The sequence below is a fragment of the Crinia signifera genome, chromosome 3 (assembly GCF_055691185.1).
Source record: "Crinia signifera chromosome 3, ASM5569118v1, whole genome shotgun sequence".
NCBI lineage: Eukaryota > Metazoa > Chordata > Amphibia > Anura > Myobatrachidae > Crinia > Crinia signifera.
In genome coordinates, this window is record NC_139219.1 from 153,798,147 (window position 1) to 153,814,867 (window position 16,721).

General features: G+C 39.4%; 1 protein-coding gene across 1 annotated transcript in view; it reads right to left on the minus strand.

Annotated features, from left to right (window-relative positions):
• Positions 1-1,897: 1,897 nt before the first annotated feature.
• RNF217 (ring finger protein 217) overlaps positions 1,898-16,721 on the minus strand; it is a 74,371-nt gene continuing 59,547 nt past the window's right edge. Inside the window, exons 4-6 of the mRNA XM_083176780.1 lie at positions 11,463-11,664; positions 10,308-10,379; positions 1,898-7,314 (exon numbers count right to left, since the gene is read on the minus strand). Of these exons, the coding sequence (XP_083032906.1) occupies positions 7,241-7,314; positions 10,308-10,379; positions 11,463-11,664 (348 nt within the window). The 3' untranslated portion in view covers positions 1,898-7,240. The remainder of the gene's footprint in view (positions 7,315-10,307; positions 10,380-11,462; positions 11,665-16,721) is intronic.

Sequence of the window (16,721 nt, forward strand, 5' to 3'; positions counted from 1 at the left end):
ATAAAGCTTAAAATTATTTATATTTTACAAGTGTCGTTTGATAACCATGGCACCTGGATTCCCAACATATAATGCAGTAGGCAGAGTTGGTTGAGACACGGTGCATGGAAAAACTGTTCTTTGTTTGACCACCTCTGCAATCATGTGACTAGCTCTGAATCAGAATTCAGTTTAAGCCCCATAAACAATAGAGGATATTGTAAAAGCTATCGCTCAAAAAGGGCCTACCTAGTGTTCTACTGCACATCGTTAATGACCATTGATGTCTGCTGAACAAGCAGATCAATTTGGCTACATATCCAAATGACCTGCATATTCTGAAGGTCCCGTAACGTCATTGTACAACATCATTTACGGATATCATTTAGTGCAGGCATGTCCAATTGGCCGGGGGCCAATTGCGGCCCGTGCTGTCATTTCAAGCGGCCTGCAGCCTCCAGCTGAAAGCGGGCAGAGCATCAGATGTGGGAAGCACAAGACACTAAAGGTGGGGCCCCGGCAAGCACGCCTTTACCTTGCTGTCTGCTGCAGTGAGGAGGTGCCGGCCGCCACAGCCAGATGTGTTTGGCGTTCTACCCCTGCTGCCGCAATCGTATATCACCCTACTCCACAATCACAGTGACAACAGTGTTTGGGGAGGGGGACAGCAAGGGGGAAGCTTGCTCCCGTAACATGCAGAGCAGTGGAGGGCAGCAGTGGGAGCCCAAGAATCTTCTGTCCTTGCAGTGTCTGCTTTGCCTCTCCTTCCTCTGGCTCACACAAGGGGCTGGGAAACATACAGAGAAGGGAGGGGGCAGAGTGGGGGACATACAGTGAAGGAGGGTCAGGCTGGGGGACATACAGTGAATGGAGGCAGTGATGGCCATTCAGAGAAGGGGGCAGGGGCAGGCTGGGGGACATACAGTGAATGGGGTAAATCGTGAATGGGGATCATACAGTGAAGGAGGGTCAGGCTTGGAGACATACAATGAATGGAGGCACTGATGGACATTAAGAGAAGGGGGCAGGCTGGGGGACAGAGTGAATGGGTGCAGAGTGGGGAACATACAGTGAATGGGGGACATACAGTGAATGGGGGCAGGCTAGGGGAAATACAGGGAAGGTGCAGGCTGGGGGACATAGAGTAAATGGGGGCAGAGTGGGAGTCCATTTTGATGTGATTAATGATTCAAAGAATGTCAGGCTGAATGGTCGGCCCCCACACATTTACACTTCACCAAATCTGGACCTCGTCGCAAAAAGTTTGGACACCCCTGATTTAGTGTGTACACTCAATATCAGCCACCGACGGCCAATTTCAACCATATTGGCTGCAGCCACCTTTTCCAAGTGTGCATGGGGCTTTACACTCTAGTCATGAATGAACTTAAATAAAAAAAATTAAATGTACTCCTAGTAGACCAATTTTTACTTAAATTATCATCCATGTCGCTCTCCAGCACAGATGGAATTATAGATGGAAAGCCTTAAAGGTATATAAAGGTTTATACCTTTTCCCTTCCACTAAATCAGTTTTAGGGGGGTATGCAATCCCGGATCACGGCTATTGATCCCTCCTGACAGCCATGATCCTGGCCCGTTTGCGGTTTGTCCGACAGCAAATCTGCAGGTTCGGAACAATACACGGCCATTATCGGCAGAACGGGCTCGACATTTCTAAAGATGGGCTCATTCTGCCGTCACCCCTCTTCAATGCTGTCGGTAAAGACAGCATTGAAAAGGGCCCGACCACTATTTCCCCAGTCGAGAATAGCGGCAAAGGATTGCATACCCCCATTTATCTTTTCTTTCAAAAAGTATACCCATATAATTAGTGTTAAGTGGTTACAAAATTGACCTTACTGGACTGACACGGTATATACTACAAAGTATATAAATACAAATTAACGACACAGTATAATATAAAAAGGTTTATTAATGGTTACCCTGCCCATCTGTTTATTCAAATTACAAGTCACTTTATCTGTATGTTTAGCATTTACTAAAAGGTTACATTAATCTTGTGACAAGGAGGCATGTTAATCTTCACCTACCGCTAACATGTATCATGCCTATTCAAACTTCTATATCAAACAGAGAAACTGGAACCTTCTGGGCACTGCCATACATAACTAACAGGAAAACAAGTGATTCAAGAAATAAGGCACTAAAGTATATTTAAACAAGTATGCAATAATTGTGTATATGCATATATATCAATATATACTGTACACACACCTATCCATAAACATACGCTGATAAAGCACCAAATGGAAGCCTATGGAACCAATGTTTATCTTCATCTAGAAGCCATGTTTAAGTTATGTGCAATTAAAAATTATTTTTTAAAGTGCAGCTTGTACATTATCATTAAATAAGTTACATTAAAATGATGGTAAGTGTAATGCCAAACATAAATAGAATAAAATTACAGTACAAGAGACAAAGCCACCCATTTCCCACAAAATGTTGAAATAGAAATGAGTATTACAGTTTGGGTTAGACAGAAACTTGAAATTAACCAAATTAAACACAATGTATTTGTTGGTACCAGAGCTAAAGTGATGAAACCAAACACGTCTGAAAAGTTCTATAAAAGAAGGAAATACATCCACAGAAATGGGCTAAAACAGTAGCGCTACACATTTTAAATCTTGCAAAACAGAAATAACTATCATTGAATTCTATGGGAATGAAAATTACATTTCAAGAGTTTACAGCATAAAATAAAGAAATAAAAGATATTTCCATGTAATAAGGAAATCAAAGCACACACACACATCAAATCAGTTCATGTGATAATAAAAAATATGATACCTTTATTCAACAATTGTTTTTGTGTTTTCTTTATGTCGGGAACATATTTTAAATTACCTGAACTGAAAGGGCTCGTTCACATCAATGTGTTTTAAAACACATGATATATGGATTGAACATGCACTTACAGTATATGTGATTTTACTACTAAATGTGCACTATAGGGATCCTCTCAACATGGGAGTCTCTGCCCACCTTATAACATGTATAGAATGCCAAGTCCACTCTTTTCATGCTGCTGCCTATAATATTGTCTAGATTTTAGTGTTACCACTCCAAGACTTGTGTGTGCATTATTAGAATACACACACACACACCTAAATGCACATATACATGCATACCTAAATGCACATGTATATATATGTATATATATATATATATATATATATATATATACATACATACACATATATACACACACACATACATACATATACATATATATATCTATACACACATACACACACATACATACACACACACACTTGCAGCGGTGCGGGTCCTTGGACATAATACAGTCATGACCTAAATGCACGCGCACGCACGCACACACACACACACATATATTTATAAAAGTGTGTGATGTGTGTTAATCAAACCATTGGTATGAACGAGCTATTGAAATAGAAATGTAATGAAACATTTAAAATGTGTTTGTGTGATAAATTATTATTTGGCGCTATGTCAAATCCATCAACAAATTCAAATTCATTAAATTTTCCTTCTTGACAAAAAAAAAAAATTGTGGCAGGACATAAAAATTATAATCAGCAGTCAACTAGATCAGTGCAGTGCATTGTAATGTAATGTACTGAGAGTATTACCTCCTAATACAACTGTTCATATACATGTGAACACTAAACTTCACAAGGCTGTAGAAAAGCAAAAAGGCAATATATACATTATGGCCCCAAATTGAATTAATATTTAATAAACTTTTAAAAATTTCCATCAAGGTATTTTATTTCAGCATAGCACGATCATTTCATTAGTACTCAGTGTTTATGGCTTCCAATTCTGAGACAACAAATAGGGCACTAAGCCAACCTGAACATCCTTAAAGGCAAACGTTAGTAAAACAACAATACATTGACCACTTATTTTTGGCAAAATAACATTGACATGGCATCTTCAACACAAGAAACTCTTTAGGGATAGCCATATTTTCATTGGGAGTTTTATTGCATGTTTTTTCTTTTCCTAAACAGCTTTATTTTGCACTGATGAAAATAAATATTAGGAAAAAATAAAAAGGTAAAAAGATTATGGCATTTTAGCTCTGTTCATTTGGAGAAGCCGGATTGGTTATACCTAGCTAGAGAACGTTAAAACACATGAAAATTTTGTGCATCTCTTACGGCAACAAATAGTCAGTAGGAGCCAAGCGGCATGGTCATATTTCATGTAAGATATGTAGGAGTGTGACAGGGGCCTGACACCACCACTGTTCTACTGACTACCCAGCTCTTAAGCTGCATAATGCTCCAAATGCGGCTTCGAGTTTACTTCCTTACCCCTTTCACACAATGCCATTGCTGTCCAATATGCCACTGGCCTCATTATCATAAGTTATTAATGGCTTATTATGGCATATTAATATACACTGACATACAAATATAAAATTATAATCTTGTTATCATTCTGTTGAAAAGGTTTTCTTTTTGGGGCCACTCAGTCATCCAATATCACAGTGTCTTTTATACAAAGCCATTAAAAATTAAGATTTAATATGTTTGTTATATGAAAATACAATTTTTGGCTATCTTGTCTCCTTTTATGCCTACACTCTCTTTGTTGGTTCTTTACATTATGCATTATTTATGTTTGGGAGTTATAGGAGATCACAATCACTTAAATTACCCAACCCCAACTTGGATTAGATTGTGAGATTCCATATTGAGGTGATCTCCATGTATTCTGTGTGAGGGGCAATGACCCAGGTCACAGAGGAGGTGTGAAAGGGTATGTCTTAATCCCTGGCTCCGACCAATGTTTAGTATCCTGGGTTGGACCCAAGATTTCAATGTAAAAGGGGTAATATATAAAAACAAGGAGACTCTCTAGACAGTATTCATTGCTCTAAATAGAACTATACTAAAGATGATGAAAGACTTGCCTGTTTGAACACTGCTGTATAGCATAAAAAAAAGCAATAGGTGTTCATCATATCATACAATACATAAGAACCAATAGAGTGCGGTGTGTGGCTAGTTGCAGTGGCAACCACTCAACAAAAAAAAAAAGCAAAGTATTTCCGCATAATTGTGGAACAGCACGGCACATTGTTCCAACATGTATAACACATTAGAATGTATAGTGACAATTCCATACATCTAGGAACTGGAAGCATAGGATTGTCTTGGGTTTAGTAAATCGCTGTAATGCTCAATTACTAGAAATTAAGTAAAAGCAAAGCCATACTGTATCTATAGCTATACTGTATACTATAAACTGTATGTAGAACTTCATTAATTAGGATATAATCACATGGAAAATTCAGAATACATAAATAAAAATTAAAAATGATGGCCTATGTAAAATGAGGTTGTCAAATAGAAAACTATTGGCTGAAAAAGTAATGTTAAATATGTATATATGACGTGGTACTGGCCCTTTATATTAATAAGATATTCTAAATTGAGAATACAAGGGATGCAATGTTAGCATGTCAGATACATCATGGTTCTGTACATGTCTGTTTTGTGGGGTACTCAACCAGATAGAACACATCCTATAATCAGTGCAGAGTAACCGGGGTGCAGCTGAAGTGGGGTTGGGGGGTTGCTCAAGGCAAATTTTATTTATTTAAATAAAATGTATTTATTGACCAGAGATTTCTTTTCAGGATGTTAAAGATATGCACATACAGTAATAAGTAGGTGTTAAACAAGTGGAATTGGCAAAAAAAAAAAAATCTACAGCTACAACTAGCTCATTTTGGCATTACCATTATTGGCAACCTATATAGCTTTGCTCTAAACTATACATGGCACAAAACATTTGTAAGCAATGTCTGCTAGTCATGACCCAGTTTTCTGAGGAATTGGTTGTTTTAATAGTAATTTAGTATGTCAGTTCTACGTTCAAAGCCATCGTGTACGCTAAACTAATAGGAAGAAGTTTGCAGTATATCAATTCATATAAATCATACCCCAAAAAGTTCACCCTGTTCCTAATGGCTTCCTAGGCTAAATATCACACAATGTTTACTGCAGCATCACTCATTTACTCCCACCACCATAGGGGTACGCAACAAATGGAGTGATGTCAAGAAATGTAAAATACTGACGATATGCACAACCACTCATAACCCTATTCTGCTCCCAACTGAATAGGCTGCTTACAGCAGCTACACAGCATACAGACAAGGCCCTGTGCTCATAGACAACACAATGTACATTTGTTTTTTTACTTACAATGAAATGCACATGCAAGGTGGCTTCTTGTAAAGACCTATTTGTTGCTGAGGAGGGTGTGAAGCTTCACATTGTTTTAGTAGTAGACTGATTTTTATGAACATATACCAGCACACAAATCAGAGTGCATGCCATTTTATGCCACCTCAATTCTTTATAAAAGTGTTGGGTTGTGATAAGAGAAGGCATTTGCCAGATCCAGAAGTAAAAAAAAAAACAGCACAGCACTGTCTGCAAAGGTCTGTTCTGTTTTCCCCAATAAATAGCTAATAGGAAAAAAAATGCTGTCCTAACCTGAGTTGGGTGATTCACCAATGAAGTTAGGAGCCATACTAGGAAAAAAAGTGGTGCTATGGGTTTCATCACGTAATAATTAAATAACTTGCTTACTCATGGACCTCAAATGCAGTCATATGACACAAAATCAAGCTGCTACACAACCAATTACCATTTTATAGTGAAGGTCTGAAATTACTGTTAAGTAACTATTTAGCTGTGTTCATACAGTGTGTAAAATTAGAGTTACCAATCGATGTGCACTTAATTGCAGAGTCTGTTAACCAAATTTGTTCTGTATTGACTTAATAAAAAACAAAACAAAAAAAAAAAAAAACATATTTTCAATAACTAGCATTAGTTTTCCTTAAATAGGCCAGTTCTGTGACGAAGGCTTTAAGAGGAGGCACAGACTAGTCAAGCCTTTAAGCTCCAAGCGGAGTAATTTTGATTGTCTAACAAATGGGTATCTATTCTACAGGAAATGGCAATTCAAATAATGTTCCAAAATAAAAAATACAAATATCACAAATAAAAAATAAGCAGCAATTCTGGGCATATCCAGCTGGGAGTGCACCGCAAACAGGTGGCATTGTGGTCTGCCTTTGGGGGCTGTTCGAAAAGCAGAGCATTGAAGATATTGTATTCTACTGTCCTTGTTCCAAAGTCACGTGAATAAAAGATAATAATGCTCTCGGTACACATCGTATTGCCCCCGCAGGACTTTTTCAAGCTTCAGGAGGTCCCCCATTTTACCATGGCATACCTGTCCGTGTCCTTTTCCGTTGCTTTTTGCAAAGGCAATAGACAGGCAGTCCAAATAACCCTTAAACAAAAATATTCATATTAGAATACAAATCAATCAAATAAATACACATTATAATTGTAGGTGGTTGATCAATGCTGCACAGAACCAATTTAATTGCATTACAATACAGGAAAGAATATAGAGAGTGTATTTCTCTATATGTTAAGGGCCCCATAAATCAGCAAATAATTGTGACAATCCTGAGATCTGGAAATGATTGCCACAATTAATTTTAAATGTGTGGGCTCCCCCTTTTGGCAATCCCAATCAAAAATTAATAGCTATCGCCAATCGATTGCTTAATCAGATTTTTAAACATGCTTAATAATCTGGTATTATCTGCGGATCTTTTTTACATGTGTGGGCATTCCCAATTCGTCTTCTTCATCTATTTACATTATGAACAGCTGAAATGACAATCGATTGGGCAGTTTCCAGATATGAAGATGCAATCTTTAGATAAAATCTGCCGATCACTGAAATAAATCTGTATAAATAGATTGTAGAATCCATTTATCTGGCCAAAAAATCCCTGGATCTGGAAATCCATTCATTGTGGTTGCTGATGTATGGGGCCCATTAGTTAACATATGGATGTGTACTGTGTAAGTGTCCTTGTTCACCTATCCTTTTTTGACTCTGTTCACTTTTTCTTCTTTACATAGTATCACAGATTCTGTGTATTAACAGAACATGCAATGGGCATAAAAATGTGCTGTAATAGAATAGCTTAAAGCAAAAAGTGTGAAAAGCTGGAGGCCACCCCATTAACTGAATTCCCCCACAGCACTGCAGGGTCACTTAGAATAATCATTTTCCTTATTACCGTGTATAGTGTGTACATTTGTGTATTACTTATCATTATAGTCTCTTACAGTATACTAGTTCTTTACGATTAGTGTTTTGGTGCGGTTAAGTTGCAAAGACCGCAGCCTGTTAAACGGGGCTATTTGGAGTGATGTGAGAATAGGCGTATGTGGATACATCTGCCGGTTATACTGCACAGAACATCTTATTACTATAATTCAGAGATTTAACAATATTTTCTTCTCTACACGACACAATCGTAACCGGGTATTTTTGGAGTCGACTTGAACGAAGTTTGTTGGTACTTGTTTAGTTTCTTCCGGGTTCGGCGCACGGCAAACTTTCTAAAATAAAGTCCATGCCAACGTGAATAGTTCATAACCCCACTATCCACGTTGGCATGGAGTTTATTTTAGATAGCGTGGTGAGCGTAGCGAGCCACTGAGCCCGTGGCGTGGACGAGCGAAGCGAGCCCCGCAAGGGGACACAGACGCTGCTGCGACTAAGACGCTGCCGCCGTGAAACTAAACAAGTACCAGTTTGTCTCATAAGGGAGGGATTTCTATTTTGTTCTGGTTTCATTTTAAAAGTATCCATGAAAAGCCTGACTCCCAATACATGCCAAGCTTTTTTGAGCTGGTCCTCAGAGTTCACTTTTTCGGGACACAGAAAGAAGCTCATCCGGTATTGGTAGTATATGTTAACACACTTACCTGGAACTTGTATCAACAGACTAGTCCATTCCTGATACTGAATGGATCAGATGAAGATACTAATCTAGCCCAATGACCTTTAGCTGATAAGGTGAATTATGAATTTATTATAAAATATCTATCTAGATTATATATATAAAGAAACCGGCACTCCCCGCTTGTACTTGCCAAACTTACTCCGGTGCCTTCTTAGGGTGTAAACATCCAAAAAATGTCCTGGAGCTCAAAGCAAAGGCGTCACTCTGAGATTTTTCAAACTCAAATGAAGGCTTTATTCACCAACAGGCAATCCGACAATTGTTTTGAGCGTTACTGCTCGTCCCTCAGGGAGATATATATATATATATATATATATTATATATATATTATATATATACATATATACACATATATACACACACACACACCTATGTGTAGTCCTAGATGTGATCGATGGACAGATAAGCTCTCCATTCTAAACTGAAATGTAGGTTTTGATTTGCATGCATGAAATGTAGGTTTTGATTTGCATGCATGAAATGTAGGTTTTGATTTGCAGCAATTTCCTGCTATCTGTCTCACATTAAATGGTTCCAAGTCATTGTGATTCTAGACTACAAGTATTAGGATCTGCTGTGATCTCCTACCAAAAGTTTTTTTGGGCTAAGGCACAAGTTTTCAAAGTCGGTCCTCATGACCCCACACATTGTATATTTTCCAGGTCTCCTCACAGAATCAAGTGAAATAATTAGCACCACCTGTCAATCTTTTAAAATGTGTCAGTCAGTAATGAGTGCACCTGTCCGGTGACCTGGAAAACATGAACTGTGTGGGGACAGAGTTTGATAACCACTGCTCTAAGGGGTAATACGTTTTGCCTCAACATATGGTACGTGTGAATCCTACTAAGCTTAGGGTGAAAACGGCTTTCATATTGCTCTACATTTTTAGTTTCAGATTACGGTGACATTTACTAAGATGTGAAATACACTTCACAGGTCATATTGCTATGGGCAACCAATCACATCCTGTCTACTATCTTCTAGAGGGCGATAAATAAATAAGTAGCTTCTGATTGGCTGCCTATAGCCACATGACCTGTGAAGTGTATTTCACAGCTTAGTAAATTTCACCCTACATTTCTAGGGAAACCTATCGGATTTGACTACTGAGCAGCCAATAATTATCAGGGCGTGCACTTTATTATTATATATGTATTTATGTTTTATTTTTGTATATAGAAAGCTGCATGTGTTTAGTAGAGAAATAAATTAGAAACAATGATTAATAAGCAAACATTTTACACAACAGAATAGGAATATAATTACTCATTGCATTGCTAACTTGGAGAAATGATTGGGTAGAAATATTTGCATCACCTATTCAAATAAAATTGAACTCTGATCAAATTAACTTATATACAGTATATGCTCACCAACTGGTTTACAACTTAAGTTTATTAATAAATGTACATAATGGATGGAAAGCACAGCATACATAATTCATTCTTACCTACTACAACTGCAATGGCTCCCAATGCCAAACCTATGACTAGGAGCAAGGGTGTAATAAGTAGCTTCCCAGCTGAAAAACAAAAAGTATAATCATTATATTTAACCCATCCAGAACTGCTTAGAAAAGTCAGACCTGGATAATAATAATTTTTAAGAAGGTTGCATCTTAAAAGTATTCCTTTAGCTAATCACTACTAATATGTAATAACCATGGATAACTTGACTGCCATCCAAGTTTAAAATGTTGAGCATCAAATATATCTTTATTTACTATATGAGCCTAGTGCAGCACAGAAAAGGGTATGGAATTGGGATTTTGACTGCCGGTGCTCCGACAGGGGTGCGAATGCAAAGAAGCCCCTTGCGAGCCCGGTGGCTCACTTCACTTGCCACAGGTTCTATTCTCCCCGTATGGGGGTTGTGGACCCACAAAAGGGAGAATAGCCAGTGAGTCAGGATCCCCACTGTCGGAGCGTCATCCGGCACCCCACAGAAATATGACTGGATGAAAGAATGTATTCAGAAAACATGTGCTGCAAATCGCATGCAAGTATTTAAAAATACCTTGAAATTGCTAGTAGCATTGAATATACAGAAAGGGGGATGTAATGCACTGTTAGGTGGATGATATAGTTGATTGGCATCAGAGCTAAATCAGGGTAATTCTTAAATGGTTGCAGAGCAGAACACTTTGAAAACTGGACTTGCAAAGTTTGGAAGCAGTACATTACAACATAAAAAATGGATGCACTGGCTCTGGGTGCGGATGTTTGCATACTGACTGTTAAAAGCCCGGCAGTCTAAGTCCCTACTTACAGAAGCTATTCTCCCTCGTGGGGGTGTCCAAGACTCCCATAGAGGGAGAATATAACCTGTGGCGAGCACAGCGAGACACCAAGCTTGCAAGCGGCTTCTTTGTGCTTGCCCCTCTGTCGGAGTACCAGCAGCCGAGATTCCGACGTCTAATGCGTGCCACCCCCGCATACCACACCCCTCCATCTAGTTCTAGTTAAGGTCACCTGTTGAAATCGAATAAATAGTTTCCATCCCAGAAAAACGTAATATTAATTTAACATTAAAAGACGTTATACATTGTCAAACTTAAGCAATGAGCTGCCATGCAAATAAAATGCCCAGCTGTACATGCACTCACCACAAACAGAGCCTCGCACTAATCTCCTTACATGCGGTCTCTCTGGGAGGTAGCGATATTTGCATCCAAATATACTGAGGTTTGATGTGTGATCACCAAAGAAGCGCAGCTGACGATATCTCTCCCCACAGCGGTAGCAGAAATTAGTGTTACATTGAGAACAGGTCATATGATCGCAACCTTCTGTTCTTTGAATGTGGACCTGTGAAAGATTACAAAATTAGTGAGTATTACTCCAAAGAAGCAAGTTTATTGTATTAAAGAAAAAACAAATATTATAAATGCTTCCTAGCACTCGAGGTGACCACCAGCCCTGTTTCCAGTGGTGGGAGAGATGACTGGGAGCCCAGGAGATTCCCATCCAGGTGAGCATTATTATGATTTACTTGTCAATAGATGAAAACTCTGTGGCCATTTAAAAGAAAAAAAAGATACAGTGGGTATTCGAAGTATGCATAAACCAACGCTGATCCAAAATTGAGCACTAGGCACACAATGTTTTTTATCCTTGCTAAACTTCGCTCCAAAGTGAACCTGCCCCTTCAATTTAAGAAAATTTGTCAAGTATTAGATGTATCCAAATGTAAATTTTTGGTCTCAATCTAATGTCAGTTATAAGCATCACTAAATGAATATGGAAGAATACTATGCATACATGATAAAAGTGGCAGGAACACTGGGACAGATGTATTAAGCCTGGTAAAGTGATAAAGTGGAAGGTAATAACGCACCAGCCAATCAGCTGCATTTGAAAAATGACAGATAGGAGTTGATTGGCTGGTGCGTGATCACATTCTACTTCATCAGGCTTAACCCTTTGAGTGCCTCGTGAATTTGTAAAATTATGTGTGAAATTGTTGAACAAACTTTTATTCATCATAATGACCTGTAAGGTCTAGGTTATCATTTTTTACAAATCATCTTTTATTTGAATTTATATAACAAATGTGAGCTCTGCTGGTATTTCTAGCAGATATTTTCCACTTCTTTTACAGAGATGTTGGCACTCAAAGTGTTAATACACCTGCCCCACTGTTTTCAACTGAAAAGGTCAAAATTAATATAACAATATTTTCAATTATGCATTTAAGGAGCAGATTCAATTACCTGTGATGTTTAATTCCCAGTCCTATTCAATTTGTTGTCAATTTCCGCATGCTGTAAACTCACAAATGCACTTTTGGGTCTATGTACTAAGACTCCACTTACTGCAGAGAGAAATGCTCCTGCTTAGACTACTACCCTTGAAAAGAAGGATCTGGTTACCACAAATGTTACTAAAAGTGGACAAGCTGAGGGGAGTGAACTTTAAGTTACTGTCAGTGGTAACAGCTAAGACACCCATGGGTCCTGACAGCCCTGTCCGCTCCTCCTGTGTGTGTACCACTCACTCATACTCCCGATATTCAGCTGCAACAGTTACCGCCACCCCCAACAAACAGGTGATGAATCTGCTGCTGGAGAGTGACCTCTCCAGTCAGTAACACATTGGATACTTACTGTGGCCTTAGGCACCGAAAGCTGCATAAGTGACCCAGGTGCAGGGAGATTCTAGCCTGCACTTTGCGCTAGCTGGCAGAGAAAGTCTCTTTAGTACATTTTAAGAAGTGGTATTATAAAGGGATTGTATCTGCATTTATCATTTTGTCCTATTGTCTCCTTTTAATAATTAGCTCTCTTCAACGCACAGATTTCGAATTAAGTGCAGGAATCTATGGGTTACCCCATGGGTGAGGTCTCACAGAGTGCACTTAGAAGATTTTTCCTAGCAGCCTGTCGAGGAAAAATCTGCACTGATTGCAATTCTGGAGCTTAATGTACTGGGCAGTGACCCTTAACTGAGAAAAAGGGGATATACAGCGCTGGGTTTGACTGAATAAAGAAGTATACCATTAAATCAGAAAAGTACATTTATTATACAATAGAAAAAGACATGAATAATATTAGCAATCGAGAATTCTCATGGTGGCCCAAAAATAGAGTAAAATAGGGAATGTCTAAAAAACTATCTGGATGGGTAATGCTCCAGTGAATATAGGCAAAGTGGCAGTTCAATGCACCAATGTGATTGGATAGTTACCAGATGGAGGTTGAATGCTCCGTCTCCTATATCAAGGGAGAATTTATAGTGGTCCTGGAAGATTGCCCAGCATTATGGATCCGGATTAACTCAGTGAATAAATAGGGTATTTCAAGTTGATGGTGTCAATGTAACCAAATGCATCTTTCTGTCCAGAACTGAGACTGTGGAATCCTTGTAGAATTTTCAAGCCGGTCCGGGTGGTCTGGTAGTTGGTGCAATAGGGCTGCAAAACGATGACTGTACTTGTGGTTCTATAGTCTCTATTTAGTGACCCTTAACTGACAATGTTCTGCAGGGATTTTAATCTTCCCCTAAAAGTTAATGCTAGCCTGGTACCCAAGGTGAGCACAAGTAGATGTAATCAAACCAGTGAAATGTATTAATATGCCTGGGGCACCACAACTCAGAGGGGTGCAGTGGGCAGGGGATCTACTCCATACGGCCATTTACACAGGTAGCTGCACTACTTTGTAACTGCTAAAGGCCCTACATCGCTGTGTGTGTAGGGGCACTAGTGATAGCGATGCGCAGCCCCACATGCTGGATATTAATCGGTCAGGGCCAGTGTTCTCAAGGGAGCACACTGGCCCTGACTGATCGCTAAGCACACAATTCTGACCCATTGCTGTGTGCTGAGCGATCTTGCTGAGCGGTCTGAGCAATCTGTGTGATCTAGCATAGCTCAGAACGCTCAGCAAATATCTACGTGCTTGTAGCTCACCAAATCCTGCAGGTGCAGCTCACACTTGCAGCAGCCAATCACACAAAGGCAGAGTAGTGGGCTCCTCCTCTCTTGCAGTAACCACCATTAGATCTACAGGAACTTGATTGATGGCGAATGTAAGGATGTCTGAGAATGGAGCATATAAAAGTACATAGGGGGTGGGTGGACTGTTGGATATATAAATATAATGTGGGGAGTCCTAAGCATGTAAGGAGATCTAAAGACGTGTTGGAATTATAGGGAATAGATTGGCATGTGGGAAGTTGAGGATTTTAGGATATATCTGATGGGCACAGGAAATGCATGTGAGGAGGCCTGAGGGCACAGTTGAGTTTAGGGACCTATTCAATCGTACATATTTTCCACTCTTCATGCCTTTCTTTCCTCCTCTATTGCTTCATGTGATCATCAAATCCAGTACTAATGGCTGCCCATCAGACACAACGTGTCCACCACTACCTAAATAAACCTAAGGACAGCAGATTCTCACAAATTTATTATCTATGTTTTGGGCTAGGGGTGACATGAAAAAATTGCCAAGATTCCAGGATGCAGTGATCCGAGAAAGTATGGAAACCATTGTATTCATGTTGGCATGCATAGAGATCCTTTCTAGAAATTACAAAAGCCAATAGCCAAAAAACTTCAGGGGATTATAACTCCAAAATAAGTTCCTATAATGCAATTATTGTTTATCCCAGCTGAAGAATACTATATAGTGGGGGATATTGAACACTCTCCAATAAATATCATCAGAAGACTTATGTAGGTAGTAATCCAACTCAAGTGCTTTATTCCTTAGATATATAGGTCTCCATTTTACGCTCCGACGTTTCGGTCCAACATACGGACCTTTATCAAGGAGCTATGGTCATCAATAAAGTATTTAATGAGCGTAGTATGCGCCCAGCAGTGGGGTAGATCTATTAAAAACAATTAAAATATAAGCCTTATGGGAAAAAAGCAGTATAATGTTGTCCAGCTGATCTCAGTATCAGTTCCATGTTTGTCACAGTAATCTCATACAAGTAGTTCTAGAATATCTTTCTTCCACTGCTTCTTGAAGGCTAGAGCAGAGCTCTTGAAAAGTTTCTGATTGCTGTAGAAACTAAACGCAACTACGTCACTTCCACCACACGTTTGCACTTCTGGATTCTATCCATCAGCTGGTTGCCGCCTGGTCTCCTTCCCACATGAGCTGCCCCACTCGGCAGAGATCTGCACGCTCACTACTGCAAACAGTTAGAGGTAGCCACCTGGCTGCCGCTTATCCATCACTGGCGCTACTCCCGGGACCATGACTACTGCTTCTTGAGCTGCAATCCTTGAGATGCAATCCTTGCAACAGATGCATCTGTTGCAAGTACGTGATCCTGATGACGATGGTAATAAACATCGAAAACGTTTGATCACACTTCTCTGCAGTATCACTCGTATGTATGAGACTCCGGGTGCCGCCTACAAACCGTACTATCTTGTGGGACCACAAATCCCTCTTTGGAAGGACACCTTATTCCAAACTAGTGGGAGTGCTGCTCACTAACCCCCTTGTATATATTATATATATATATATATATAGAATTATTTTTATTTATTTATTAACTTTGGCTTCCGATCACTAATTTTTATTAATACTATAGTATCTCACTGGCTTCCTAGCTTATGATAGTTTTTGGGGTGCCACACCCTGCACCTAGATATAGCGCTAGGGACCCCCAATATACAGAGAAGCCTTGACGTGGCTTGGGGGCATATCATACACCTGCGCAAGTATATGTAACCAATACCTCTGAATTATATTATCATGTAGCGTTCAAGATTGGTTACTTATACCATTCAGTGTGCTGAGGGAACCAATGTCTTGCTTTACTTGTTTACACCCATGTCAACATAAGCCTGGTACTTTCCAAAGTAGATTGTGACAAAACATTTGCATGGCACAAAAAAAATCTAATGCTGGGTACACACCAGGACGACAAGGGTCCGATCCCATCAATTTAGATCCAATTCAGACCGATTGGATGTAGATTGTGTGGTGATTGGGCCCTTTTCTGTCCTGGTGTGGTCTGATACCGATCCGATGCGCGGTCCCAGCAGGTAGGATCTGGAAACGACCATACTCCCGGGTGCGGGTAGCCATCGGATCAGACCCGCTCACAGTGCACATAGTGAGCGGGTCGGAAGAAACAGTGACGACCCGCTCACGATGCACACCTTATAAGACTTAAAATATAGAAAATCTTATACATTATAAGTTCATTTAAATGTCCTGCTTGCAGGAAAACTATTCTGTAGTAGAACCCTAGCCACTGCAAAAAATATATAACTTTGTAGTTGATTAACTTAATTGTACACTGAACAAACCATTCCGTAAAAATATGTAAAATAGACTATTCAGCTGTTGTATAGAACAAAGACTAATATACACAAGAAAGCCAGCAGAGGGTGCCTA